At 42.6% G+C, this 24,327-nt stretch overlaps 3 protein-coding genes across 4 annotated transcripts; 2 read left to right on the top strand and 1 right to left on the bottom strand.

The window, feature by feature from the left end:
- Positions 1-302: 302 nt before the first annotated feature.
- Positions 303-10,345, top strand: samd1a (sterile alpha motif domain containing 1a). The gene is made up of 7 exons (XM_061701552.1): positions 303-1,748; positions 6,493-6,829; positions 7,536-7,666; positions 7,759-7,819; positions 8,171-8,258; positions 8,342-8,456; positions 9,530-10,345. Exons 1-7 carry the CDS (start codon positions 1,356-1,358, stop codon positions 9,674-9,676), a joined length of 1,272 nt encoding a protein of 423 aa, XP_061557536.1. The 5' UTR covers positions 303-1,355; the 3' UTR covers positions 9,677-10,345.
- Positions 10,346-11,261: 916 nt separating this feature from the next.
- LOC133414886 (very-long-chain enoyl-CoA reductase-like) lies at positions 11,262-19,719 on the bottom strand. 2 transcript variants are annotated; one of them, XM_061700585.1, is made up of 12 exons: positions 17,983-19,719; positions 17,614-17,859; positions 16,451-16,502; positions 16,333-16,377; positions 16,160-16,263; positions 14,559-14,674; positions 14,373-14,478; positions 13,572-13,644; positions 13,446-13,489; positions 13,303-13,360; positions 13,148-13,236; positions 11,262-11,932 (listed from the first exon to the last, which is right to left on the bottom strand). In XM_061700585.1, exons 2-12 carry the CDS (start codon positions 17,779-17,781, stop codon positions 11,759-11,761), a joined length of 1,029 nt encoding a protein of 342 aa, XP_061556569.1. In that variant the 5' UTR covers positions 17,782-17,859; positions 17,983-19,719; the 3' UTR covers positions 11,262-11,758. The 2 variants fall into 2 exon arrangements, with proteins under 2 accessions (XP_061556569.1, XP_061556568.1); XM_061700584.1 differs by having other exon boundaries at positions 17,614-19,719.
- On the top strand, positions 19,240-24,037 carry dnajb1a (DnaJ heat shock protein family (Hsp40) member B1a). The gene is made up of 3 exons (XM_061700586.1): positions 19,240-19,810; positions 20,500-21,077; positions 22,241-24,037. The coding sequence occupies exons 1-3, from the start codon at positions 19,600-19,602 to the stop codon at positions 22,469-22,471; spliced, it is 1,020 nt and encodes a 339-aa protein (XP_061556570.1). The 5' UTR covers positions 19,240-19,599; the 3' UTR covers positions 22,472-24,037.
- The last annotated feature ends 290 nt before the right edge of the window (positions 24,038-24,327 follow it).

Genomic DNA, 24,327 nt, shown 5'->3' with positions numbered 1-24,327 from the left:
ACTTCCTAAAGCCAGAGTTTGACGGTGTGCAACTTTGCAAGAGGCAAACCCAACCCAAAACAGCGTGCCGTGAATCTCACGGTGGGGTGACAGTCAAGGTAGCGCGTCGAACCCGGAAGTGAACCTTGCGTGTCATATCACAATTAACGTCGTTTCGTTGCGAAGTCGTCTTTGTTGCTTTTATTTTGGCACAACGTGCCGGAAGCGCGTTTATGGTCACCCAGGCGTATCAACGAGAGGCATAAAAAGTCCCCCCACCACCCCCGCCCCCTCCCAAAAAAAACAACGCCGTTAAGTGAGAATTGAAGACGTGAGGACGTTGTTGTGCCGTTTGTCGTCGAGCGTCATTGTTACTTAAGACACGTTTTAGCTTGACGAGATTATACAAACGGGCAGCTTGAGCGCAAGAAAGACAGAAGGAGCGCGAGAGTGCGAAATGAGACAGACGCAGTTTGCGCTTCAAAGCCGGAAGTGAGCTGCGTTCCATTTCACAATTGCAGTCATTCCAACGCAAACCAATCTTCCTAGCTTTTATTTTTTTACACGACGCGCCGGAAATACGCAATTGTGTTCGCCTCAGCCTATCAAGGAGGGAGCGTGTTGGGGTAAAAGTGTCAAAATTCGCCTTAAATGTAACATTGCCGGCCGTCTTCTTCGTGGCTTTTGTTATTGAAGACACGATTTCGGTTGGTTTCAACCGTGCCGTCGCATTGTTTAACTTTTGCTCGGTAACTTGGCCGGTCCACCTTTAAGCGCACGAGCCGAGCAGCGTCTTCACTGTGACAGGCAAGCTAGCCAGCGATAACCCGGAAGTAGATCGCGTCTTATTTTCACAATAGCGGTCATTATAATGAAAAGTCATAGTGGCGGATTTTCCTTTGACACGACGTGCCGGAACTACGTTTATATATTCACTTGCGCTTAATAAACCAGAAGGGGTGAAAAAAACATTGTCTAACTAACATTGTCGACCGTTTCCGAGCGTCCTGTGTTATTTAAGACACGTTTTATAGCCTGCTGAGATTACAACCCTGCCCCCCGCTGTCTTTTTTTTTTTATTATTGCTTTTTTTTTTTTTTTTTACTTCCAAAACGTGCTCTGACTTTGTTGAGTCGCGCGTCGCCGTGTGCTCCACCTTAAGCGAGAAAGGGAGGGCGAAACTTTTGGGTTGGAACTCAGCCGGTCCACCTTAAGCGCACGAGCCAGACGCAGGCAAGCGGACGGCCGAAGGTTTCCGCTTCTCCGCCGCTGCAACTAACGCACCAGAGAGGGAAGACCCCCCCCCCCACCCCCCTCGCCTCCCCACACCCCCCCCTCAAAAAAAAAATAATAATAACACAAAAAGAAGGAGGAAAATGTCCGACGCAAAGTACCGCGAGTGGATTCTGGACACTATCGACTCGCTGCGGTCGCGGAAAGCCCGGCCGGACTTGGAGCGAATCTGCCGAATGGTCCGGCGACGTCACGGCTGCGAGCCCGACCAAACGTGCGGCGAGCTGGAGAAGCTCATACGCGAGCAGACGGTGCTCAAAGTCAACTACAAGGGCTCCATTTCGTACCGGAACGCCGCCAAGGTTCAGCGGAGGTGCCGCAAGAAGGACGACGCGGTGACGGCGGCGGCTTCTGCCGCGGCGGCGACGTCAGCGGCGGCGGCGGCGGCGGCGGCCGTCAACGACGCTAGTCACTCGGACTTGAGCAACGGGGACAGCGCGCTCGGCCCCGCGGACCCGGACGACGACGACGACGAGGTTAGTCACGTTCCTTTCTTTTTTTTAAATTTATATTATAATTACATTTTTGAAATTATAATTCCCTTTACAGGTGGGGGGACGAAACCCCGCTTGGCGTCTTTTTAAAATTATATATATATATATATATACACATATTTTTAAATCTTTTAATGCATTATCCCAAAACGTCTTTAATGTGTCTTGAGCGGGGAGTGGTTTGCAAGTGTACCCAGAAAAGGAATGCCGCAAACGGGGAGCGGCGGTTGAGCGCTACCGCGGAGGAGGAGGGGGTGATGAAGAAGAAGGTGCGCGTGCGAGCAAAGTCACGTCCATTTTTGCCCACTGAAAAGCCACCCGAGCACACCCGCGAGTGGTTTAAATCATCCCCCGTTCGACGGGAAGCGACGGTTTTGAGCTCGAAACGTGGCTAAAAGTCGGCGTTCGTGGAGCTTTTTACGGTGGGGCGTCGGTCAATTTAGCCGTCGGTACACACACGTCACACCCGGAAGTGGCCTTTCACAAGTCAACAACTTGACCACAGTTTATAAAAGTTGATTTTATTTTGACATAACCAGCCGGAAAGACTCTTTTGGGTTCATGTAAAGTTATCAACCCGGGAAAAAAAAAAGTGTCAAAAATACAGTAGACGCGAGGACCTTGTTTGTTTTTTGAGCGTCATGTGTTTTTGAAGACACGTTTTATTCATTACAACACTACAAACCTCCCCCGGCTCACTTCCAAAGGTGACATCACTTTATTTGAAATCCCATTTCAGCGATTGATCGTGTGGATAAACTGTAAATTGTGCTGTGATAGTGTCTTGCGTCACTTTTTATTTTTTAAACCTTGGGACGCGTGACTGGGCGACGCGTGAAGTCGAGCCCATGCGCCCATTATCGGACATGCAGCGAAAGCAGGTTTACAGCAGCCTACTTCCGCGCGATTGTATTTTCTTTAGTTTATTATTATTAATTTTGCTTTTGCAGCATTTCGATATGAAAGTGGAAACGCCGAGAACCCCAAGCTTGCTTGGCTGGATGCATGCGGCCGGCGTTCCGTCCGATGTGGGTTAAGCCGCGATCACGTCGAGTAAGAAAAAAAATAAAAAAATAAAAAAAGAGAGCGAGAAAGAGAAAAAAAAGGGCGACGCAAAACACGTGCTGTGCATCACCCCGATGTGACAACGTGACGTGTCCGATAACGGACTTGTCCAAAGTCAAAATAGTGCTGCATGCACGTCGCTTTGAAGTCGAGTTTTCGTTTCTTTTTTTTTTTTTTTGCCCCCCCCCCTAAAAAAAAAAAAAAAAAAAAAAAAAAAAAAAAACGCCCTTCTCCTCTCCCGCACCACGCACGCACAATGGCGAGACGTTCAAACTGCATGCGCACTTGGAAGGAAAACAACGAAAAGCACCTCCCATCGTTCCCTTCTTCGTTTGTCATTTGCAATACATCGATTATTCGTGGATGCATCCAGCGACTCGGATCACATCGGCGTGTGTTTGTAGCGCCACATGCTCTGGGTTGATCTTTTTTTTTTTTTTTTTGAAGGGGGGGGGTGGTGAAAGTTGTGTGAAATGCGGCGAGGAGGAGGAGGAGGAGGAAGAGGAGGAAGAGGAGGAAGAGGGTTGCGCGCTCCAGGACACGCAGCAGCTCAGCCCGCTCACGACCCGCCCCGTTCAAAAAGAAACGTTTTTCTTTTTTTTCTCCTTGTCTTTTCCTCATCGTTCTTCGAAGTTGCGTCCTACTCTGCGTAACAGCTAATGATTTAGCACCGCGGAGGTCAAACTGCGACATGTGCACGAGCATTCCCCCCCCCCTCCCCCCCACTTGTCAACAATCGTCTTGCCTTGAAAACCGCTGGGAGAGAGCAGGCTTCTCTTTTAGGACGTGCACAATTCGGGAATTGCCAATGTTTTGGAGACAGGAAGTGGTCGAGACAAAACTAGTGAGAAAACAATACTATACTACGGAGGGGCACGTGCTGGAAGCCACTCATTTAGCAACATTTATAAACAGAGATGAGGGAGACTCGAGTCAATTGACTTGACTCGAGTCGACTCGAGTTACCAGTTTTATGACTTGCGACTTGCTCGCCAAATACTTTTAGAAAGGGTTGACTTTTGACTTGGTGGCCAAGAGACTTGAGCTGAACTACGTGACTTGACAAGTCATCTTGTTTCGAGTTGGAAATCTGCATTTTAATTAATAGTTTGCCTTTTTTTTTTTTTTTTTTTTTGGAAAGAAAGAAATTGCGGAGATTAAATTGAAAGATGAAAGAGTCGGCGCTAGAAAATGCCAAGTGCGTTATTTGTCCGCTGTATCGGATGACTTTGCATTACGATCGCAGCGATAAAAAAGTCGTTGACAAATGTGCAATTCAACATGAGTAAGTGTAGTACACATTTGTGAGTAGCTGCGTGTTAATATAATTTTCATCATAGGAGTTTACAAGGCTGTCATCAGAAAGTACACAGCATAGTTTGGTGAGAAAAGTTGAGTTAAATTGTGTTGAAATGCAACTTTAAAACAATTCAGTGCAATAAATTCTATCAATCATAATCTCAGTTGTTGTTCATTGAACTTTTATACGGTGTGAATACTTTTTTCAGTGTTATGATTTGTGAAAAAATATTTTATTACTGTACCTCTTGAATATATGTTGCGACTGGAAGAAGATTGTACGACTGGACTTGCGACTCGCTTAAACCAAGTCATGACTTGACTCCACTCGCTGCAATTCCCCCCCCCACACACATATGTGACTTACTCCCACCTCTATTTATTAACATGGCTAATATCCCTAGGACAAGTGAACATACTTGTTTTGCATATAACACATACACAAAAGTGGTTGTATTGTGTAAAAAAAAAAATACAAATATGGCATACCTGTATGAACATTTTTACATTCCTTCATGTTGAAATGCACATTGAAGAAATTCAATACAGACTATACTGCGTTTAAATGCGTCACGTCATATCAACGGCTATCACTATACATACCCTGCAACGAGATTATTTGGATCTTCTATAACAAGTTCCAATATTTCATAACCTTTTTGGCCAGAAAGTTCTAGCTCGTGTATCTTGAAAAATCCTGGGAGTCTAATAAGAATAACTACCGTCATTTCTCATGTACAATGCGCACCCATGTATAATGCGCCCCCCCCCAAATTTGACCTCGAAATTCTGGAAAACCCTTCTACCTATGTATAATGCATGATTTTGCTTCTACCCATATGATCAAAACATGAAGTATTATCTGTATTTTGTTAGTTTTTTCAAATCATTATTCTGTAGTTAAACACCTTATTTGAACACACAATACTTTATTATTTTTATTTACTTGCTCTTATTTTGACATTCACAATTTGACTACTTTTATTTAGTAAATGAGAAAACACAGAGTTGTGCTCATATGTTTGATTACCCAGGCAGAATTTGTAACATTCTTTTGCGAAAACCTGAAGCACCAGGCGAAAACATTTCATTTTATTTTAATGGGATTGAAATTCAACTGTCAAGCATTTCAGAAAGCATTATCATTAAACAAAACATAACCATAAAGAAATTAATGATGGTTGTTGTTCAGTCATCAGTCATTTAAAAAAAAAATAAAAATTCACAAACGCTCCCTGGGTATGTAATCTTATGAGCACAATTGTACATATATTCAGTCATATGTACTCGTCATATTGGAATGAAAGTGTACAACTTTTTCATAACCTCTAGGGGGCGGTGGACTGAAAGTGTGCAGCTTTTTCATAACCTCTAGGTGGTGGCATACATTGATAAAATGTGAAAGTCTTTTTTCCCCCATTTTCTCCTATACCTGTGTATAATGCGCACGATTGAATTTTGACAATATTTGGGGTTAAAAAATGCACATTATACACGAGAAATTACGGTACATCATGCAGTCCCGCTCAGAAATGTTGAGTGCATGACGGGAGATGCTGTTGTCAAACTTGCTTTGGAAACAGATTCAACAAAACTAAGAAAGTGCAATCCACTTGTATGCGTTACTCCTGAGAGTTGTTGTCGAGACAAAATGCCAAAGAAATCACTCAGTCGGGGGAAAATCATGTGAAGAAATTGGAAAGTAGACTGATGACAAAAGTAGAAAATGAAACCCCGCTGCCAACGAAATAAGTCACTTGAGGAACAGTAAATATATAACCGCATGTTATGGTCTTCATGTATAAAAGTCCGCTGCGGTCGCACGCTGCCGCCGACTGTACGAAAAGCCTTCAGCTTCACAAAAGCAAACGCCTGTGTCACGTCATCTTCCCAAATACGTTTTCAAAGGTGAGCGATGCAAACAACACACTCCACCGTCACACAGTAAAACTGTTCCGGCGTAAAAGGGATACAGATCTTCCATTCTGCTTGACCTAACAGCCGACCGAGCAGGAGAAAAAACTAAACAAAAACACTGAGCTGAAAAAACCCGGAAATAAATCTATGCGCGCTTACGTCATGCGGCTGCTTTTTGTCTGCAGCAAAGCATTATAGTGATCCATTTTAGCAAGACGAGCCTACTCAAATGTATACAACCCAAAAAAAATGTTTTTAATCCAGACTTTCATTATAGGCGACTATATCTGGGTGAAAATCAGATATGTCATCAAATAACAAGCCTAAAATGACTACTGAGTCCATTTTGGGGAGAATTCTTTCTGCTGACATCGTTTTCCAGTCCAGATGTACGTAATAAGTGCCAACGTTCACAGCATTCAAGAGCTGCTTTTAACCCTTCCAGGCCGACACCTCCATGGCGATGGACACAGACAGCAACGTGGACGAGGAGGGAGGCGACGAGAGTCGCGACGGACCCTCCCCCTCCCCCGCCCCCGTGTGCACGGCGCCGGCGGCCGTGTTGCGAGCGGTGTCCGCCCCTTGCTCGCCCTCCCGCGCTCGGCCCGGGCCCGTTCCAAACCCCGGCTCCGGTGTAGACTGTGCCCCCTCCTTCCAAATGGCCGCCGCCAGGCCCAGCTCCCTGCCCCCCTCCAGCCCCAGGACCCTCGCACTCGCACATGACTGGGCCAACGGGGTCAACGGGGTCGCTGGCTGCGACCAGGGAATGCACCTAGACAAAGGTAACACAACAACATCACCTAAACATAGTAATGACATAACTAAATAGAATTCAACAGTTTTTGTCCCAATGCATCATTTGAATGCCGGTGTGCCCGCCTTGGCCACCTGGGGGCAGCACGAGACAGACAGACGGACATACTGTTCGTTGAGGCTTTATTATGAACCCCACTTGAATTCTGGGATTTGTCTCCACTCCTCCCCCAGCTCATCAGTACACCACTAATGTGAGTCATTCTACGCAGAGGATAAAGAATATATGATTATGATTTGATTACCGTTGTATTGTATTTGTACATGTTGTTGCGGAATTGTTTGTGTTCAGTCTTTTGCTGAATGGGATTAAGCGCCGCAACTTAGATGCTAATTAGCGTTAGCACTACGCTACCGGGGCTTTTCTTTAGGGATTTTTTGGGTTGTTTTAAATACACAGGGTGTATATCTGTACATAAATGATGACTTTGTTTTCTGTTTGTGGCATTCAACAGCATGAAGCCTCCTTTTTTGGATGAATTGTTCACTGTTTTCCAAAACGCTGTTGACTGTAAAGTGCGGGGAGTCGAGTTCACTGCCACCGTACAAGTCCGCATCGCAAGTCAAAGAAAAAAAATCGGTCCGACGACGGCTCGTATCTCAAGGCGCCACTGTGTGTGGACACAGTGGAGGAGTGCTTGCACATCTGTGACTTTGTCCCGCCTCTGTTTGTAGCGTGTGTAGCGACAGTCCACCCCGCGTCCGTCTGCCCGAGCGCCCCCAAGGACAACGTGAAGGAGGAGGACAAGATGGAGGACAGCAGCCCCCTCTCGGACCAGCTAGTACCGGACTACGCCGCGCAACTGGTAAAGCGCGCGCTCCCTCCCGTTCCTGTTGTTCATTTCCTGTTTCCTGCTCATCCTGACTTGACTGTATTCACGTTTGATTTTTCTTCCAGGGGAGGAGCGGCGGCGACTCGTCCGAGGCTCGAGCGCAGACTCTGTCGTCGTCGGACGATTGTGAGTTGCACAAAAGTAATCACAATAACTAGAGAACGCGATGCCCGTCAGAATTTGAGACTGACTGCTGAGCGCTGCTGCTCGCGAGCCGAAATGGCATCCGAATTACTCAACAGAGGTTAATTAGGTTAATGCAAGCAAATACATGACAGCCTATCATAGAGACTTTATTTTTGTTATTTTGCTTTTCTTTCTGACCTGGCAGCAGACAGCAGAGCACATAAATCAAAGCATGTACAAATAAATACATAACATGCAGTTACATAATACCTTACATTACATCATAGCGCACGGGGGTTAAAAGGTTCAAAACGGGATTAAAAAAAGAAGAAAAACGTGTTTTATCAACAGGTACGTCAAAGGAGAATGCGGACACGCTCGCTCCCTTCGCGCAAGGCGTGAGCGTTCACGTGAACGGCGACGATAAAAGCGACGACGTGTGAGTCTCGGCAGTCAACTGTGACCTTTTCAAAACGTGTCCAAAAAATGTGAAAAATAACATCTTCCTCTTTGCGGTGGAAGCTCGGTGAAGAAGGAGAAGATGAGTCAGAACTTGCTGCAGTGGACCGTGGCCGACGTGGCCAGTTACTTCGCCGACGCCGGCTTTCCGGAGCAGGCGCTGGCGTTTCGGACGCAGGTGGGTGCTCGTTCCGTTCGTCCCTGGGACCATTTTGTTGCAATACTATTATTGTTATACTTCTTCATATAAGAGGAAAAACATGCTTGCTTCAAGTTATTGGTCTCTCTCACTTGAAGTTTACTGTAAAACTGACGAAAGAAAAACAAACGTTTTATATTTAAACACGAAAAAAACCAAATCATATCCTTTCATCTCATAAAAGTCTGCTAGTTGAATGCTAACTTTAACTGTAATGTGAAACGTCAGAGACATGCTAACAGAAATGATTAAATTGTTAATAAATAGAACACTAAGTATTTAAATAGTATTTTAAAATGTTCCTAACAGTATGTATTTTAATATTATACAGTAACATATTATTTCAATATATTTTGGAAAAACACAATTTATGATACATTATTATTTATATTATTATATATTTATATTTGATAATGCACAATATTTGTTTTTTTAATCATATGTTTTTACTATATAACAGTAAATTATTTTGGAATAATAAAACGCATCGTATTGTGTAATAATATTTATTCTTTTGGAATTTAGAATATAGTAAATTATGTAATCATTAAATTATATATAAAATACATTTATTATAAAAGTAATATATTATGTCAAATAGCATTTGTGAAAAATACAAAAATATATTTTAGTCTATCACATTTAATATAAAAATCCAGTATAAATTGTTTTATATGATTAAAAAAAATCAAATATTAAATGTAATGATTGTTTTATATTTGCATATTATAAATCATTTTGTAATGATAAAACATAAAAATCTTTACAATTGAATTATTTTCTGAAATGTCGTTATTAGAAATCATTTTGGAATCAAAATTAAATGTAATGATTTCATTATTATACACTGTAAATAAACAACCCCCAAAAATCAGAGATATTATAATTCGAAAATGCCTGAACAATAATGGACCAATCCCTGTGTGGCCAATTCAAGGTACATTATCTTGGCCACTATATGAGGAAAATGCCGCGTTTATGTCATTTACCATAAGTAGCTTAATGCTTACCGTCCCTAACGACGCGTCCTTTTTTTCCCTGTGCGCCCGCAGGAGATCGACGGCAAGTCGCTGCTGCTCATGCAGCGCAGCGACGTGCTGACCGGCTTGTCCATCCGACTGGGCCCCGCGCTCAAAATCTACGAGCGCCACGTCAAGGTGCTGCAGAGGAGCCACTTCTTGGAATGCGACGACCTCTGATGGATTGCACAGACAATGGGGAGGACATTTAAAAAAATTAAATTAAATACTTCCACCAGGATCCTGCCACACATCATCGCATATATTCTATGTACTGTATATATGAAGAAGATGCGTGGAAGAAGGAGAGGACCAGTGACAATGGAAAAAAAAAAACGAAACAAAAAAAAAAAAAAAAACAATCATCCTACCTCTCATGAAGATCCTCATTTCACCCGTGCAAAAGGAGCAGTGGCCCTTTAAGAAAAGCCACACGTGCACTTCCTGTGGACTTCCTGACCGTGACTCTCTTCTGACTCTTCGCTCCCACCAAAGTCACGCAGGTAAATCAAAACACGCGTGTGTTCCGTGTACGTGCATCCCGTTCCTCGCGTAGTTGCTGACACGTGACGCCCCGTGTTCGTTTCTCCCCTGAATTTACCTCACTCCTTTGCATCGTGAGCGGCGTGATGATAAACAGACAAGGAGGCATATTGAGGTTTTAAGGCCAGCGCGGTGGACCACATGCAATATTTTGTGTATCGCTCGTCTGACGCTTTGTCTTGGTTGTGATACGAGTCAGGCATTGGAAGTGTGTAACATTCCATTGGGTGTGCTATTTTTTTTGTTTTGTTTTTATCAATCAGTACATGCTTCCGACAAGAGTCGCAAATAAAGCTCACGCCTCTGTTCAACCTATTTGTTTAATTTTTGTGTGGAAAAATGGTATTTTCAGTACAATCATGTAACATGGGCCTAGTTTTCTGTAAGCAGTTACATTTGTTGTTTTTATCTCAAATCAACTCTCTCCATTGAAGTGAATAGAAATGTATTTAATATGTTCCAAATTTTTTATTTTTTTTTTTTAAATAAGAAAAATAACACTATACAGTATGGGTTAAGCCAGTTTGTTAACTAGTCGACTTTACTACGCATTGATGTTTAATGCTTGATGTCGACTCTTTCCTAATGGGCCTACTCTCAAGCACGAACGGTAGGATGTGCTAACAAGAACTTTATTCATCCTCGAAGTTGTACGATACAACACGCACCAACATCGTGACATTTGTGTCCGTTCACAACACTTGAATCTATCTTTAAATACAATAAATGAACAAGTGAAATAGAAACAGTGAAACTCAACTGACTCTTTTTGGAGCCTGGCTACATCATGGAACACAAGCTGAGACCGGCATTTTCAAGAGAAACATGCGCAGGTTCCCACTAATTACAACATTCAGCGCAATGGTGAGTTGTATTTTTAATCATTTTGTTTTTCTTTGTTACAATGCCAAGCCGTCGAAATATCTCGTCATGTGAAACCGGTCTGTACCGCAGAAAAAGGTTGGGGACCGCGGTCCTGTCGTGAAAAAAGAATCAATGATGATTGACATTGATTGATGGACTATGACGACACTTTCATCACATCAGTCGAGTACAAAAAAAAAAATCCACAAAAAAACCGTGGCAGTATCGTTTTAAACCGATGAACTCGTGCAAGTGTGTGGCGGTTCGCCGTAATGAACTTTTGCAAATTAGCCAGACAAGTCTCAATCACAGACACAATTTTTGTAAATAAGCAGATAACAAAAGATTTACTTGGTAGTTTAGTTTTTAATTAATTAAATAAAGTAATTCAAAAAAAATCACTTGCGCATAAAATGTTTCCGTGAAAGCACTTCATGATGCTCGTGGTCAAACAAACTTGTTTCATCAGTCAAAAGCTTAAAAGTATATCACTTTTCGCTGTATGTGGTGAAACCCCTGCCAACAGTAGCAGCCAACTGACATGTATAAATACGTTCAAAACCAAGCAATGTAGCAAAATAAAAAAAATAAAAACTTTCTCCGTAAATTAAGACTTTAAAGCAGCCAAACGTTGCGCGCTCCAAATGGTGGCAGTCCATCCAGTACACAGATCGCCATGCAAATGTCAAAACAAATAGAAGAAATTGCTCAAAATGTGTAATAATAAACATTCATTGCATTATATTTTTTTGCATACATTTCGTATGACTCTGGGAGGATTTGAACACAAATGGCCCCTGATAGGAAAAAGGTCGCCTCCCCCCGCCATCACCCCAGCCGAGGCGGTGAGGCGTTCTAGAGGATGAAGGGCAGAATGGGGGAGCGCAGGGTGGGATAGTCCTTGAACTCCTTCAAGTAGCCGCGGTGTTTGCCTCGGGCCCACACGCTCATCTGCACGAAGGCGGCCAGCGTGAAGAGAGCCACGGGCAGGCACTGCGTCATCACGCTGAAGCCCAGCCACGAGCCCACCTCAACACACAAACACGCATATGCACGTTACAAAAATCAGATACACACGTTGCTGTCAAACCGCCCGCCCAGATATGGCAGCCTTCATTCAACGACTGTACGACGACGGCTCGTGCAATGACCCTTTGTACAGAGGCTCCTTCTAGTGTTATGCAAAAGAATCACAGTCTTAAGTACAATTTAATTGTATTTAACTTTTAAGTTCAATGCATTTGCATTTCGCTTTTACAAACTGCTTTTCTTTTTTTTTTTTTTTTTTATGTATGTAAAGTTTTAATGTAAAATTGTTCATGCAATACGTCCTGCATCATAAAGTCATTTTTTTTAATTTCCCAATATTTAAGCACAATGTTATTCTTCAAACTGCATAATGCTACATCGTGGCGTACTTCTACTGAAGGATACAGTGTGTGAATACTTTTGTCACGGCTGACTGTATGTCATATTTTTGTGCTTTCAAATTAGTCCAGGGCTTGTAATAAGTACAGTACCAGAATGGTCATTGCCATGGCAACCACAAATCACCTACTGTAGGGGTCTATGATACATCGTGGACCAGCCAGGACACCCGTTGTGATGGTTAATTAGCACTAGCATTCAAGCTTATCTTACTTTTCAGACGTACTGAACATGAGCAGACATTGATCATTTATATTTTAGTTACTGGGTCATTATTGTCATTGTTTAGAGACATGATTCATTTGTCTTCATTAAAAATATATATATCTAAAAATATAGGGAGTTTTTTTCTATTAAAGAACATTTTGTATTTGTTGAATTTTAGATAAAAACATACAACGCACAAAATTTGGAGTCTCGTTTTTTTTATTGGCTAGCATTCACTTTGGAACGAGCAACTTTAAAGCTAATGAACATTATTTTTATGTAGGTGCTTTTTGGGACACCTTACACAAGGATACCTTCAGGAAATAAATATTAAGACAGATGAAGTTGAATCTAGATAACTGCAAAATCCAACATTTTGTCATTGTACAATTAAAAAAAACTTGTATTTCCTGTTCTTAACCAAACAAAATTTGGCGATACATGCTTTTCACAGGGACCAATTATTTGTCCAGCCTGAATTTCTTTTTGGTGTGCAGAATCTATTTTCATAAGTTGCCAAAAAAAAAAAAAAAAAAAAAACATTGTGAATTGTATTGTGACTTTTTCCTAAAACAATTTTGGCATTGCATATTTTTGGTTGATTCTTACCTCGTACGTATAGTTTGGACAAGACACCAGCCAGAAAATCCACGTGAAGGGATTCTTCGTCGGGTGAGGAATCTTCTTGACTTTTAAACCTGAGATGACAGGAAACCTCGATATTTCTTCAGTTTAAAAAAAACTATAGCAAACTGCTGAATTACCTGGTTGCTTGAGGTTCCGAAGCGCGACGTGGATGGAGAAATTCCCAAGTTGGCAAAACTACGTCAATACAAAAAAATAACAATAACATCCAAGCATGAGCGCGTTGTTCGATTGACAGCCTTGATTTTCATGTTAAACCTACCAAGAAAAAGTAAAGTCCGACATTCACTTGCTGCTGCCCGTAAACTGAAAAGAGAAAAAAAATGGAATTCAATGTGAGTTTACGAATGACCGATTATGAGTGAGAATATATGAGGGGAGCACTTACGCGGCGGCGTGTAGAGCGGGTGGTTGATGTAGTACGCCATCCAGGCCGCGGCACTCCAGTAAAAGCCACAATTCTGCAATCATTCATCACATTTGGTGATTTTTCATCTTCCTAGCAGAAATTCGAACTCGGAACCACAAAAAAATAACAACAACAAAAAAAATAGTAACTCATTCCACTGGCAGCTGTTTTTTATTCTTCCCATTATGTAATTTAGATTACATTTTTTGTCCAATTACAATTAACGTCATTATTTTTTTTTTATTAATGTATGTATTATATCTGAAACACAGACTTTAACTGTTGTTGCTGTTACAATTTAAAAAGTAAATCAAATAATTGCCGTACTTGACTTCCTAAGCCTTTCATTTAAAGGACAAGTCAGTGTCTGTAGTTTTTTTCTTCCTGCTTTTTAGGGGGGAAAAAAACTCGAATTTTGGAGATACATGCGTTCATTGGCAACATGGATTTAAAAGTCTTGGCAACATTAAAACTTCCGAAGCAGTCTGCATGAATCAGTGTTTTTATATATATATATATTTATACATTTCTTTTTCAGGGGGTTGAAAGTAACAACATTTGCTGATACACGCTTTTTATATTTCCAGAGCAGTGATTTCATTGCAGAATCATTTGTTTCGTTGGCTTGTGGGCTTCTCATGTGTGAGCCCTGTGAACTCATCCAAGCAATATTTATAATGCGTCGTTTATAATCGGGCCCGCAATAGGCATGGAATTGGAGTTAACACGTCCGCCTCACAGTCGAACGGTTCTGGGTTCGAATCTCGGCCTCTGAGTCACCTTAAATATGTTCCGGAGAGGCATGGTCCCGTGCGAGATGCGGTGGACGAACATTGTCTCCAAAATCCTCTTGATGTAATGTAAAGAGTGACAGATGCAAGCAGAACTGTGCAAAAAAAACAAAAAAGGTACATTTTCATATTTAAAATGTAATGATTATAAAAGTCATTATAAGCCGACACGGACTGTACGACCCAGTTCTTGCTGGCGGTGAAGTCGTATTTTGGAGCGTAGATGAAGGGGACGCGGAAGTAGAACATTAAATAGATGACCAGCGGACCGACGCACTCTGCAAGGAACACCTAAAGCAAGCAAAGAAAAAATGTATACAGTCGATAGCACCTTTCACAGAATAAGGCCTCAGAGTCCTTGCAAGACTTTGATTAAGACACAACTCACACAAAAATTGTCATTTCAGACCAAACATAAAAGTCACTGGAACCTTTACCGGCGAACTTAATTTTGACCTTCTCTAAACTTCTGAATGCACATGTGCAACTGTTGAGTTGTACTACTTTTTGCCCATCTGTCTGTTCTACAACAAGGAGCTGAAGGGCAAAATTCACCGCAGGTGTTTGATCCATTAACGCGGCAATCACTTTCCCACAGACTCGGACAACTTTGACGAGTTGGAGCTCGAAAGACGACGGAGAAGTGAGTGCACTCGCCAAGCGGCGAGAGAAGTGCAAGTGCTTGTTCTACATGTGACACGTCAGGTGCGGAGTTGCCAAAAAACGAACAGTCCGAGGAACAAAGTTGTACTAAATGTATGAATTCCACATGGGGTTGCCAAGTCTCTCTCATGAGAACGTGGTCTCCGCCGCTTAAATCTTGGTCTTGACTTGGTTTTGTCTCCTCAAAAGTCATGGTCGCACCTGTTTGAAGTCTAGAGTTGCTCTGAACTCGAAGTCTTGGTCTTTACTAGATCGTAATTCAATTAAGTCTTGGTCTAGACTTGGTCTCGGCTCCTTAAAGTCTTGGTCTTGACATGGTTTTGTCTCCTCAAAGTCTTGGTTTTCACTTGGTCTTAACTCCTTAAAAGTCTTGGTCTTGCCTTTGGTATCACTTCCTTGAAGTCTTGGTCTTGTCATCTCAAAGTCTTGGTCTTGATTTAGTCTGAAATACTTAACATCTTGGTCTTTACATGGTTTTGTACCCTCAAAGTCTTGGTTTTCACTTGGTTTTAACTCCTTACAGTTTTTATCTTGACTTGTTCTTGTCATCTCAAAGTGCTGGTCTTGACTTGCCTTGGTTTGAGATGATCTCAACCCCTACAAGTTTCCTTCTTGACTTGGTCTCGTTACTTAAAGTCTTGGTCTTGACTTGGTCTTGTCTCCGCAATGTCTTGGTCTTGACTTGTCCTTTTCCGCTCAGTCTTGTTTGAGATGATCTCAACCCCTTAAAGTCATAGTCTAAACTCTGGTCTTGACTTGGCCTTGGCTCCTCAGTCTTCCAACTGCTTGAGCATTGACAAAGTACAGACTCCACCACCTCATAGTGCACTTCCAACATCTCTGATACCTGTCGAAATCAAGAGAGTTCTTGCACTAAAATACTGTAGATGTGGGTAGGGAGCATGGGGGCAACACAGTGGGCAACAACGTAGCACAGTGAGGGAGACGGGGACGGGGACGGGCTCGGCGGAATAAACACCTTGGAGAGAACTGGGGCCATGAGATTAGATGTCCCGGGATAGCTAGGCGCTGCCGGAGGTGAGAGGAAGACAAACGACCTCAAATGGCCTTTTAAGTGTCACACTTAAAAGTGTGTGTGTGTTATGAACTTACAGTCCCCCATGTGAGCTGCGGTCCGAGGTCCCTGAAGTAGAAGCTGGCTGTGGTTCCCACGGGAAGTGTTTGGAGGACTTCCTCATCCCTGAGACACTTGGTCTCTGTGAATAAAACATCATCCAATTAAGAGCTAGCTGTAGATCACATGTCCTTGCAATTGGTGGACCTACTTGGATCCAAGCGCAGGGACTGTCTGGCCGGGTACCACTTTGGATCTGTCAAAATGGATGAACTTGTGGTCAAACATTTAAATGTTCTCCTGTTCTTCTTTTCTTAAAATATACGTACATGATTTGTGAAACAGAGCCTTAATATCCAAAATAGTGGCAGTTGGCTCCACCTGTAATCACAATGCAAACATTTGTTTTAGTATTAATAACAGTACTGTGTTAACATTATTAACATTTATAGTATATCACTAGTTAAAGTGTTGTAGTAGGACATTAATAGCACTAATCTGAGCTCCTAAAAGTTTTGGTCTTGACTTGGTCACAACCCCTCAAAGTCTTGGTCTTAGCCAGGTCTCTGCTCCTTAAAGCTTTGGTCTTGACTTGGTCTAAAGCCCTGTCTTGGCTCCTTAAAGCCTAGATCTTGACTTGAATTCTTGGTCTTCACTTGATCTGATGTCTTGGTCTTGACTTGGCCTCGGCTACTCAAAGTCTTGGTCTTGACTCAGTGTGAATTGTTGGTCTTGACTTGGTTTAAAGTCTTGGGTTTAACTTAGCCTGGGCTTCTCAAAGTATTGATCTTGACTCTGTCTTAAAATCTCAAACTCTTCGTCTTGGTTTGATTTCTGCTCCTTAAAGCTTCGGTCTTGACTTGATCTCAACTCACAAAGTCTTGGCCTTCACTTGTTATGATCCCCTAAAATGCTTGGTCTTGACTTAGTCTTTATCCCCCAAAGTCTTGGTCTGGATTCAGTCTTGGCTCCCCAAAATCATAGTTTTGACTTGTTCTCAAATCCTTCAAAGTTCTGGTGCTCACTCAATCTAAAGTCTTGTTCTTGGCTATGGAAAATCCTTGTCTTGACTTACTCTCTGCTTCTCAAGTTCTTTGTCTTGAGTTAGTCTTGGTCTGGACTACAACCGTAGTAGCTAGCTAGGGATGGCTATCATATTCAGTGGTGTGTTAACCAGCGTTATAGTCCTCATTGGTGTCTTTCTATCATCTCAAGGACTTTCTTCACCCGCCTGTAATGCTGCTGTGACGTCATATTTAGCACGCAGCAGTTTGTGCTAAATGACATACCAAACACAAACATGAAAGCCATCCTGGGGGGGTGCAAAAGTGCCACAAGGAACCATAAAACCTACAACATGCTTCACATTCTTCAGCTGTCTTAGTTCGGTGAGGTCAAGGACTTCAAATATCTGCGATCACGAGACAATGATGTCAAAATATTTTGTAATTCTAAAATTAAAACAAAAGTGGATCCTGGCCAACACGCTCACCTTGTCCAGCAGGAGCAGTTTCTCCTTGGTCTTTACATCCACAATCTCCACCTCAAAGTAAACGATCCTTTTTGGCTTTTTGGGCGGTTTGGGTCGGGGCCTGGATGAAGACTTTTTCTCAGGCTCTGAACCGTTGACATTCTTTGCCTCTAAGGCGAGGACGTCCATGATTCCCAAGAGTCGTCCGGTGGAACAACCTCCAGCGCTACTAGTCCGTGGGTCCGGGACGAGCGGTGCGATGATAGCCTTTCACCCCCAGAGGAAGACGGCAGTGAAACGCAAATATCCTTTGGGTTTGTGTGCCGAAGGAAGAGCGAAAAAATGCCTGGAAGACGAACTGGTGTGGAAGAACATGACATTGAGCCTCACCTGAATAGCTCAGACTGCAGCCCCCGTCACGGTAGGCAGAGGCGCTGAAGACGAAACCGGAGAGCCGCAAGACATAATCCACAGAGTGCCATTTGCGAGGCTAAATATAAGCCGCCTGATTTGCTCTTCACACAGCAGCTCGGCCGTAACCTTGGGCCCACGCATACAGTACGCAGTCGGGCCAGTGACAAATACCGACGTGCGGTCCTTGGACGCGGGTCAGCGATCTTCTACTTTAGAAGACACTCCTCCTATCCGCTTTGATTCTGGCTTTAGCAGGCCTGCTTTAAAGTCCGATCTGGTGTGATGAAGTCCCTCGACATGCCGACACACATGTACACCCACCCCCCTTACTCCACTGACCCCTGGACCACCTGTTTACCTATTCTTTCCTACTATTGACCTTTAATGTCCCATGAATGATGTCCTCTACGCAGATCTCTCAAGTGGTGATTTTACATGAGGAGCAAGTAAGGCTGTGCCCGAAAGTGTCCAGAAGATGTTATGATAAACATATCTCAGTATTTATTTTTTATTTTTGTCTGATTGTGTTACCGCCATCTCTCATTGTCCTTTCTCAGCTGTGAGCGTGGCAAATTTTTGGGTATTACCAAATCACATTTTATATTTAATACAGAGTATTGATCCCACTGCAAAATTGTTCATAAAGTATCTTGTTTCATAATCTCAAGTCTTGAGATTTTGTCTGTTTGTGTTCCTGCCAACTCTCCCTGGCCTGTGAGTGCAGCATGTTTTTTTTGGTCATGTATTACTAAATCACATTTTATGTTTAATACAGAGTATTGGTTGAATTGCATAATTCATGTTTATAAAGTGAGTGGGATTGATGTGAATGTGTTTTATAGCATCTTCCATTGGGAATTAAGTGGTGGTGGTGGGAGGGGGGGGGGGGTGACAAATGTGGAACTGTGGGAAATGGTGTGCGTGGCGTGAATTTTTGGAACATGTTGAAGTTGAAACGGTGTGGATTGGATGTAAAATGTGGATGTAGAACACCGTCAAAAAATAGGGCGGAATGAGAATATTAAAAATATAATAATATAATACACTGATCGTAAAGAGGGCGACGGTATGATGTAAACTAGCTAAAAGTGAGGAAAAGTCGTAAAATATGATGTGTGTCACAACCACATATCGCTTTAACTAATATGAAAAATAATAAAATGTGATTTAAGGAGGAAAAACTGTTATTTTACAGCATTGGCGTTAAAAAATGCGTTTAGCCCACTTCCTGGTCTTCGCACAAACCCGGAGGTAACAGCAGGGAATCATCTCAACAAACACGTCATGAACGCTAGCCGAGCTTCTTCCAGAAGTTTCTTTCCTGCCGCTGGCTGGCTGCCTGCCTCGGCGCCCCCACCGATAGCCCCGGGACGTCGAGTCACCGTTGACCCCGCTCGACTCGCCGGTCTGACGTCTGCTCGTTCAATGTGGGTGACACTTGAGTCCTCGTCTTTGGCGTGAAGCGGAAAGCTAATTTACCTGAAGCTAGCCAATAAGCTAGCGCCGTTTAACCGCATGCGGTAGTTGGCAGCCGCTCCACCTGGAATGTCGTTTTTTCCCGAGACGTGGGTGAAGAAGTGAGCGGCCGTTGTGATGGGGAAAGACTACTACAAGGTGCTGGGAATAGCCAAGGGCGCGTCGGAAGACGAAATCAAGAAGGCGTACAGGAAGCAGGCCCTCCGCTACCACCCCGACAAGAACAAGTCCGCCGGTGCCGAGGACAAATTTAAGGCGATAGCGGAAGCCTACGACGTCCTCAGCGACGCCAAGAAGAAAGACATTTACGACCGATATGGCGAAGAAGGTAACTGACCACATTTTGTTTAGTTCTTTTTTAACTCCGTTTCCTAATCTGTCTATAAATGTGTGTTAACGCTGCAGTTTGAGAACTTTCTAGAAAGAAGCAGAACCCCACCGACGGTTGTCGCTTCGCTAGCTGAAATGATTGAAAAGCGTACAATTTGTGCCTTTCACTCCCATTAATTGTTACTTGTCAACCAGAAGAAATAATAATAATGAACACATATGACTACGTTAATGACGTTAAACGCTTGCCAGCCTCATAGCCCCCCCCCACAAAAAACAAAACAAAAAAAACAAAAACCGTGTGGTCCACAAACTCATCAAGTCCAACAAAGTGCGCCATTTTGTTACAATTCCTGTTTTTAATGCATCGATTACACTGTTTGCATTACAAAATGTGCACATAAATAACCTGATTATACTTTATAATCCTGTGATGCAAGATGAGGCTACACAAATGTCAGGACAAGCAGAACAGCTGAACTTTATGTGGGGTTATCAGTGGCATTTGAAACGGGGGCACGCGTGTGTTTCTCCCATTTTAATCGAGTTAGAATGCGATTCACAAAACCTGGCGTTTGAACAGTGTGTGTGGACTTGTATATTTTTTGTGACATTTTTCTTATGACATTTTAGTGTACTAAAGTTGGAGAAAGACTGATATTGATGACTTCTTGATTCCCGTTTTAGGCTTGAAGGGTTCAGCCGGCGGCGGCAGCGGAGCCCGCAGCGGCGGAGCGTACAACTACACCTTCCACGGCGACCCCCACGCCATGTTCGCCGAGTTCTTCGGCGGACGCGGCCCCTTCGACCACTTTTTCTCGCAGAACGGCGGCGACGACTGCGTGGACGGCGCCGACCCCTTCGCCACCTTCGGGATGGGCGACATGGGCGGCTTCCACCGGCCGTTCAAGTCCCACCTGGGCGGTCCCCGATTCGGCCGCGAGAGGCAGAAGGACCCGCCCGTGGTCCATGAGCTGAAGGTGAGCCTGGAGGAGGTCTTCGCCGGCTGCACCAAGAAGATGAAGATCTCTCGTAAGAGACTGAACCCTGACGGCCAAACCACGCGCAGCGAGGATAAGATTTTGTCCGTGGACATCAAGCGTGGCTGGAAAGAGGGAACCAAGATCACCTTCCCCCGCGAGGGCGACGAGACCCCCACTAACATTCCTGCCGACGTGGTGTTTGTGGTTAAAGACAAGCCTCACCCCGTGTTCAGGAGGGAGGGCTCCGATATTATTTACCCTGCCAAAATATCACTCAGAGACGTAAGTAGCTCTCTTACGCTCACTGGACACTTCATTAGGTACACCTGCACCACTAATGATATCAGATGGCCATTTTGAAAATTACAGCCTTTCATATAAAAATACAGCTTTAATATTCATGTAATTTTTGTATTTTTTTTTGTGTGTGTAAAATTTGTTTTTTCTTATTTTACCCCACCCCCAACCACAAATACTTTGACTGTCATATTTCAATGTAAAATGAATACTAAATTCTGATGAAATTATTACTACATTCAGACTTTTTTTTTTTTATCTTAAAAATGCAGGAAAAGTGCTAATATGACAAGAAATTAAAAACAATTATTTTTTAAAATTTATTATTTGGAATTGAATTTAATAAAAAATCCTAATATAGCTCTTTTGGATTTTTGTTGTGTTAAAAATAATGGCACAATTAAAACAAAGCACTGTGTAGCTACCAGAACTGATAACATACTGTAGTATTATGTACAATGTATCACATCAATTAATTCAGCAGTTTTGATTCCGTAATGCTTCGTGTTATTTGATTTCCAACATAGACATCAACTTTACAAGTGTCACCTCTGCTGCGTCTTGTGGTGACGATATCTACTGCAACCCGTGTGGCAGTGCAGCGAACACCCGCGTAGTCACGGTTCGGCAATGACAAATTCTCATTTGCTGAATTTTCCGTCATTATTCGCTGATAAACTCACCTAAATTACCTATGTGCTCTGCTGTCATCCTGGAGACAAAAGTTCTTTGCCACCATCCCGGTCATTTGTGGGCAATTAAAAACATTTTTTGGAGGGATAAACAGGGGTTCACTTTATAATGTACATAGTAGAGATGATTATCATTAGCTAGATTAAAAAAAAAAAAAAAAAAAGTTGCCAACTTCATATTCCAATGTTTTTGGCAAAAAACATTTTGTTTCAAACACACTGGTATTTGTTATTTGGTCAAAAATGACATTGCCTATTATGCTAATGTTATGCAAACGTCAGCTTTACAGATGCCACCTCTGCTGTGCAGGCGGTGTGTGTTGTGGTAATGACGTCAACTGCAACAAGTGTCGGAATGTTATGCTAAAGATAATTACATCAATGTCAGCAAATCACAGATGCCACCTGTGTGTAGTAGAGGTAATGTGATTATTCATTTGTGTTTTGTGCGTGTAGGCTCTGTGCGGGTGCACGGTCAGCGCGCCGACGCTGGACGGCCGCACCGTCACGGTGACGTCCCGGGACGTGTTGAAGCCGGGCACCAAGAAGCGCATCGCGGGCGAGGGCCTGCCGCTGTCCAAGAGGCCCGACAAGCGGGGCGACATGATCCTGGACTTCTGCGTCAAGTTCCCCGACAAGCTGGGCCAGAACACGCGCGACGCGCTCAGGCAGGTCCTCCCGCCGTGATGCGGGCCGCCACGCACGGAAGGAACTCTTGTTCAACCCCATGCCACGCCACGCCGCTCTTCAGGGTGCTGTTATTTGGGTTTACTTTGAAACCTGGTCTTGAAACGACTCAGGGATGCTTTGCATTGACTTCAGTTTGCTTGCTGAAGGCAAACTTCTCCAAAATTATCTTAAAACTAAGACCAGAGTAGTGACTTTAGTATTTATCCTCTTTCTAAGACAACACTTTATTTGGGAGTGAACAAACACTGTCTGAGTTTGGAACCTTTTAGCTCTTTCGTTTCTTTTACTAGCACACACTAACACTTAACAGTCTGCTGATTGAAAATCAATAATGGAGCTTGGACACTATGGAGGAGTGAGGCTGCCCTTACAACCAAAAGGAGAAAGGAGAAAATTGTAATATTTCCAAGACTATATTTTATACAACTTGGAAACTTACAAACTTTTTTTTTTTTTTTTTTTGATGAACAAATACGTAAAATTACAGTAAGTCAAAAATATTACAAGTTAATAAGAAAAGTCAATTTTAAAAATATATTGATGAAAACTCGTTTTTCTCCATGGGTGGAGATTACACAAACACATCTTTAAAATTTATTTTATGAGGGAAAACAGGTAAAATATTAGTAAAATAATTGCAGTCATAATATCACCCAAAAATAGTTTTTTTTTAATTTATAATTGATGAGAAAAATGCATACTTTTAAAGTTTTTAAGTCAAACTGCATAAAGCATAACTATTGAATTGATATGAAGCGATATTGGTTATTCTGACATTCGTGCATTGAAACGACAAATTTATTCTCGTAATACTGTGACGTTTTGGCTCAAAAGAAGTCACATTTGATATTCAATGTATGACATTTGACTTGTAATTTTTACAATTTTTTTTTTATTTTTTTTTATCCCCCCCCCTTCAGTGGTGCTTTTACACTCCAATGTGGGAAACACCTGAACAGTGTTTCAAGGCGCACCGACTCCCTTCACCCGTTCTCATTTCATAATATATTTCGTTCACTGCCATTGACTGCTGTTGAATTCCAATATCCATGTTAACGTGGAGGACTGGCAGTGTGTGAAGCGCCCATGTGGCGTTCAAGTGACGCGGGCGGTTTTTCGGTTCCACTTCCTAAGGTTCGAGCTCCCTTTTAATGAACAATACCTCCGATGTCGCACTGTGAGCTCCGTTTCACCGTCGCTGACCTCGTGGACTGTGTTTACTATGCCACTTACCTCATTCGTTAGTCGCACAATAAACAACGGCAGTGAAGTAGCATTCAAATACACTTATGTATTAGCTGGGGAAAATCTGAATTATTTTAATTTATGTGCCAAATGATTGTCATGTGGGCGTCGTGTGTGGATGTTGAAGGCAAGTTGAAAATATTTTTAATATATTGCATTATCGTAATAGCGCTTGTTTGACTTTTGGTCACTTTTAAGGAGAAAGACGACATCTTTCTCCCCGATGTAACACAACTGTGTAGAGATGTCTAGTTTCTTCTGATGACTTCCTTTTTTTGCATCTACATCACGCAGAGTGGATATAAAAAGTCTACAAACCCTTGTTTCAAAAGTGGCAGGTTTTTGTGATATGAATGAACTGAAACTAAGATAAATCATTTCAAAACCTTTTCCACCATTAATGTGGCCTTAACCCTGTGCAACGTAATAGTTTTTTGCAGGGATCTTTTTCAGAGGAGAAATTAAACGAGTGAAATGTGGTTGCATAAGTGTGCACACCCACTTAAACTGAGGCTTTCCCTGTGTTCAGAATGAACCGATCACATTCAAACTCAAATACAACTGCCACCATTTAAAATCTTTTGTTTACCCCAATTAAGGTTCAGGTG

The sequence above is a fragment of the Phycodurus eques genome, chromosome 16 (assembly GCF_024500275.1).
Source record: "Phycodurus eques isolate BA_2022a chromosome 16, UOR_Pequ_1.1, whole genome shotgun sequence".
NCBI lineage: Eukaryota > Metazoa > Chordata > Actinopteri > Syngnathiformes > Syngnathidae > Phycodurus > Phycodurus eques.
Note: the sequence above shows the minus strand (reverse complement) of the source record. Positions and strands in the feature narration are given on the sequence as shown.

Excerpts from the sequence above, each read along its gene's own strand:
- LOC133414886 (XM_061700584.1), bottom strand. The coding sequence starts at position 17,781 with ATGGACGTCCTCGCCTTAGAGGCAAAGAATGTCAACGGTTCAGAGCCT. Across the intron at positions 13,361-13,445 it reads TCGGACTTTACTTTTTCTTG|TTTTGCCAACTTGGGAATTT; the intron begins GTAGGTTTAACA and ends GTATTGACGTAG. Across the intron at positions 13,237-13,302 it reads TCGGAACCTCAAGCAACCAG|GTTTAAAAGTCAAGAAGATT; the intron begins GTAATTCAGCAG and ends CTGTCATCTCAG.
- dnajb1a (XM_061700586.1), top strand. The coding sequence starts at position 19,600 with ATGGGGAAAGACTACTACAAGGTGCTGGGAATAGCCAAGGGCGCGTCG. Across the intron at positions 19,811-20,499 it reads CGACCGATATGGCGAAGAAG|GCTTGAAGGGTTCAGCCGGC; the intron begins GTAACTGACCAC and ends TTCCCGTTTTAG. Across the intron at positions 21,078-22,240 it reads CCAAAATATCACTCAGAGAC|GCTCTGTGCGGGTGCACGGT; the intron begins GTAAGTAGCTCT and ends TTGTGCGTGTAG.
- samd1a (XM_061701552.1), top strand. The coding sequence starts at position 1,356 with ATGTCCGACGCAAAGTACCGCGAGTGGATTCTGGACACTATCGACTCG. Across the intron at positions 6,830-7,535 it reads GGGAATGCACCTAGACAAAG|CGTGTGTAGCGACAGTCCAC; the intron begins GTAACACAACAA and ends CTCTGTTTGTAG. Across the intron at positions 8,457-9,529 it reads CGCTGGCGTTTCGGACGCAG|GAGATCGACGGCAAGTCGCT; the intron begins GTGGGTGCTCGT and ends GTGCGCCCGCAG.